General features: G+C 36.7%; 1 protein-coding gene across 2 annotated transcripts in view; it reads right to left on the bottom strand.

The window, feature by feature from the left end:
- Window positions 1–4,829, bottom strand: part of SPDYC (speedy/RINGO cell cycle regulator family member C) — a 688,680-nt gene extending 683,851 nt beyond the window's left edge. Inside the window, exon 1 of one of the 2 annotated variants that reach the window (XM_044075843.1) lies at window positions 4,651–4,829. In XM_044075843.1, coding sequence (XP_043931778.1) covers window positions 4,651–4,702 — 52 coding nt within the window. In that variant the 5' untranslated portion in view covers window positions 4,703–4,829. Of the gene's footprint in view, window positions 1–4,500; window positions 4,628–4,650 lie in introns of those variants that run through there. The other variant, XM_044075844.1, reaches the window with a different exon arrangement.
- Between the last annotated feature and the right edge of the window lie 377 nt (window positions 4,830–5,206).

The following is a 5,206-nucleotide window of genomic DNA, read 5'->3' as shown; positions in this document are numbered from 1 at the left end:
CACACACATATATACACACACACATATATATACACACACATATATACACACACACACATATACACACACACATATACACACACACATATATACACACACATATATATACACACATATATATACACACACACACATATATACACACACACACATATACACACACACAAGAATGATAAACAGAACAAATGTGACATTAGCAAGTCCCTTCAGTTTTTTAGTGCTAGTAATGGTTGAATATATGTTGTAAAATTCTAATACTTTTTTCTTATAAAAGAAATTCACGTTTTTTTTTTCCTACCATCTCTTTTTCCCTATTGCCCTTAATATTCCAATTATTCTGGAGAGTCCCTCTCAATAATTAACTGTCTACAGACAAAGGCCACAACTTTTTTTCATTATTCTAAATCACAGTTTTCAATGGATTTAACCAAGGGCTTGGACAAAACAGTAACACATTTTTCTTCACTTCAAAAGTTTCTTTAAAAAATCCATGTCATACACCCACATTCAAAAGAGGCCCTTGCACTTAATTTCATTCAGGAAATCAGCATCAGAGGTCAACCAAGAAGACCTTATAAACTGGCCTCCAAGGATATTTTTTCTTAGGAAATTATTGGGCGAGTTAAAAACATTTGAATAATGAGAGACACTTTGAAGCTATTACAATGCAAAAACCTGAGGTTCATGAAAGCCAAGGGGGATGGACTTATGACACAAGATAAGCCATGGAAGCTTTATTAAACGATCCAGAATATCATATAGAAGTTACACTTGGACATCAAAAAGTGTTATAGTGCCATTTAACTGTTTATGGGTGGGACAGTAGATTCTAAGATCTATAATTATTTCTCCAATGAACACCCACAAGTCGGGATCTTATTTGGTATCCTAAAGATATAGAAGGACGAGATCAACTGGGTCAGCTCCCAATAATGTTACAATATGGATTTTTATTTGGACTTCATTTTAAAACCCTTTGCAGGATGTTTTAGGGCACATTTGTGTTTTTACTAAGTTTCAATATACTGATAGCTATATTATGGTTACAGCAGATAACTTGATAAATATCCTGCAAGATAACGAAGTGGAATTTTTTTTCAGCTACATCTTACAAGACACACTCAACATACAAACCAGGACATTAATTTATACTGCACGTTGATGGAAATTTTAGAAAATTTGTCTAATATTTTAAGCAAAAAAGTATTACTATGGGATCAACTGTTGCACTAGCTATTACTATCATCATCATCAAGAGCTTTGTGGATGACATTTTCAAAGCAGAGGGATCCACAGAAAAAAAAAGTAATGATACTACATGAATTAAACACTGGCTTGGATACTTTCATAGATGGTTTGCATAGAAGTCTACTTTTAAGATGCAACCTTGTCTAGGATTATTAAAGACTGAAGTCAGGGTACACAGACATTCTGTAATAGTTTACATTTTTAAAAGCCACTGGCGACCCCTAACTGGAAAAAGCCGAAAGGCACAAACATTCCTCCTTTATGAAAAGAATTAGATTAAAGGGCAATACAGAAACATGCTAGATGGTAGGAAAACAACTGAAGTTTGTTTCTACGAAAAATGTGAGCATTAAGAATTTGCTACAATATGACTGCTGCTCAACTATTCCTAGCACTAATAAAACTGAAGGGACTTCCAAAGGTTGTCTGGGTGTTGACAAACAGAATGGACATAATTGTGAGACCTGGATATTTTACTTGTCAATCTAAGGGTGTAGTACATGCTGTTATTTGTTCAATGCTGATCTTTTTATGTTGGGATGACAAGGGCTCTACAAAAATAAAATCTACATTTCATAAAAATGAAAATAATGCTATAAAACATTTGGTAGAATGCACAAGTTTTTAAAATGTTTTCTTTCTACGTCTTAGATAACCTGCAAGTAGATATATTAGAGGGGGTGATTTAAGAACAGACTAAAAAAGACACCAAATGGCAAATTAAGATTAAAAGCTGACTCTTCTCCAGGGCTTAATGAAGTTAACATTAAATGTTTTTTGGCTAGAAGAATGCATAAAATGATGGTATGTGGGTTTTGGTGATATTTTTGATGAACAAAACAGTGAAAAGGCTTACACTAACTTTTGGGGTGACCTTTTTTTGAAATTGTTCCTTGCTGACTGGTTTGGATCACGGTGAACTGAGCTTTATTAGTTGTCTTTCCACCTGAACTGCTTTTGTTATGGTAAAAACTGAACTGTCATAACCTACTTAAAGTTATGCAGTATCCAGAAAGTTGTACATGTGTTTTAGGCAATTTTTATTTCTGTGCCTTTCATTTTTGGATGGAGGCTTGCTTCAGAATTTAAGTCAAGAGCATGTATAGCTTTCTGGATACTGCATAACTTTAATTCTGAAGCAAGCCTCCATCCAAAAATAAAAGGCACAGAAATAAAGATGGCCTAAAACACATGTACAATCAGCCTAACCAGAAAACCAGAGTAACAACATACAAGTGGTAACAATTTAAAGACAAATTTCCTATTTCTAAAGAACAAATAATTGCCCTTGGGTTGTAGGATTTAGCAATACAGAGTTCATCAAGTCTCCACATTTTACACACGGAATGTGCTTAAATTTTGCCCATTTCAGTTTGTTTGGGTCTTTCGGCTTTTCCCGGTTAGGGGTCGCCACAGCGGAACTTCGGTCCACTAATAATTGGTAGTGGATATTTACGTGCAGAGTTACCAGCTCTGACGCGCAACCTTCAACGAAGGTACGCCCATTCACGCATGTCTCCACGCAGAAGTGCCCATTTCAGTCATGTTTTTAAATGAATTTCTGAGTAAACTACTCCAGTTCTATGCCAAGCAAAGGCAATGGTGTAGCCAGGCATACTTTTTATACTGCGAGTACATTTTCTGAGCATCATAGCAACAGTTTTATTACTTGCATTTATTAAGTGCTTGGGGGCAACAGTTTGAGAGATGTGTCCAATTTAAGTGAAAGGTGACCAAGGGGCATAGGCAGGCCAACTAGACGGGTGCTGCCGTAGCAGGGCTCTTTTCCACTATTATTTTGGTGTAGGTAGGCCAGGATGGGGACACCGGCTGGTGTGGGTGGACACCATGGAGCCCTTTTGCCTAGGACACCAACTGACCTAAGGTTACTCCTGCCAAGGGGGCAGCACTAAGCTTCCAAGTACAAAATGGAATTTACTTACTACAGCCCTAAGTGCCCTGATTTGTAGCTTATTCCTATTTTTCAGTGGCTGCAGTGAAGGTTAGGAGGTAGAATTCTTAATCTTCCAAGATCTGTTGCAAAGTATACGAGGTCATAGCCGAAACACTCCACCTTCAGACTGAAACCTAAAAAATCAAACACAACGTACAATACTGCAAAACACGTGGGACAATAATCACTTAAAACTTAAAAGCAAGACACAGCATTCGATTGAAACTTGGACACTATACAAAAATAACCAACAGCCAAGTCCAAAAATGTAAGCACCTTTAGATACACAATCCCCAAAAAATAAAAGCACACCCTCAATTAGGCCTCCCAACGCAAACTGCTTAATTTGGAAAGTAAAATTAGCTTATAAAGCTAAATTGTGTTGAGACAGTATGCAGTCTAACATTTACGAAATATTAGACTACACAAATCACTTTATTCAGCAGCCTAACTAATTCGGCTCTGTTAAACAAGACTGCTTGGAACATAGAATGCAAACTGCTAACCTAATGACGAGGGGGGGCGGGGAGCGTACACCATTTCCAGCGGTTACAGGTGCTTACCGCTACCAGTTTACAACTATTCTTATGCGACTAAACTAAAACTAAACCCCAGTTCCAAAAATATATTTTTACAAACTATGTCACACATTACTCTGACGCAACAGTCCCAAATACCAACAAATAAAAGCACTGTTTAACCGAAACCAATCCAGACCTCAACAAGCATTTTACAATGGGGGCATTCAACATAATTTCGATAATAAACATCCCTATTATCCCGAAAAGTACGTAGTTGCAAACAGTCAATACAACAGAAGCGCACAAATTTTAAATACCACGATACGTCTGTGACCACTCTATATAATGTTAAATAATTGTTCGTAAAAGCTCTCTCAAACTACTTATTTTCAGGAATTATCTAGACTTTCTCGCACAAACTTTTGCCCATGTTTTACTTTCAGACTTATTTGCACCGCTTCCCACACAAAGCATAGCTCAACTCAGTAGTTAATCTTTGGCCACAAAACTCTAACTAAAGCCACATTGAAAGAGATAGCCGTCGCGTCAAAAAGACTTAAACATTTGTCCGTTATTACTTTATGAGCTACGAATCGTATCACAACATCTACGATTACATTATATTAGTAAAATTTTCAAGACCTTGCAGCCAAAGGTGGTTTGGGTTATTGGGTGAGCTAACTGGATAACTAGATAAATCACTTAATTTCATCAAAACAATACAACAGCAAGAAAAATAACTGCATTTGACGCTTGGTTTCCAAACGTTTTCACAACCTTTTTACAAGCACTTGAACGAGGCAAAAATAAATTCAAGATATTTTTCAACCACATCCAACAGTAATGCTTTACTAATACCAGCCTCCCGCAATGAAAAATTGTTGAGTACACTTTAAGAGCATCACAACGACTGGATAATGAACTCACCTGAGCAGAAGTAACTCAGGGCAAGAAAAAAACAAAAAAACAGCACTTTCATTATAGCAAAAAAAGTACTGGGCCCTTTCCTATAGGCCCGATTCCGTAAGATGTAGTGGTTAATTAACCTATCGCTCTCAAGGGTAGCAACATCACGCAAGGGAAATCTTTAATTACTATAGCAACTGGTTTAACCTCGCGCTAAACTAACCCTTACTATCCTAGTAACTCTCAACCTTCCATGTCCAAAATGAGGAACACTAGCCCTCATAATGTGGAACAAATGAGCAAAATGTGGAACACATACTAATGGCTTACTAACAACTTCAATTAGGAAAGTCATAGGACAGGGTTAAAATATGCTGGTTTTACTTATAAAGAAGATATTTTAATGAATTAATATGATTCATTTCTGTTTACAATGGATTTCACTTAAATTCCTAACACTGAATGTGTGACAGAGATTTTCAATGTGGAACTTTAAGGGAACTTCGAGGAACATGAACTTTTTAAGACCCCAAATAAGGTACGTTCCTCATAATGAGGTACACTTGAGAGGTATGCG

Source organism: Protopterus annectens, chromosome 6.part1, assembly GCF_019279795.1.
Source record: "Protopterus annectens isolate FY-2018-M chromosome 6.part1, PAN1.0, whole genome shotgun sequence".
NCBI lineage: Eukaryota > Metazoa > Chordata > Ceratodontiformes > Protopteridae > Protopterus > Protopterus annectens.
Note: the sequence above shows the minus strand (reverse complement) of the source record. Positions and strands in the feature narration are given on the sequence as shown.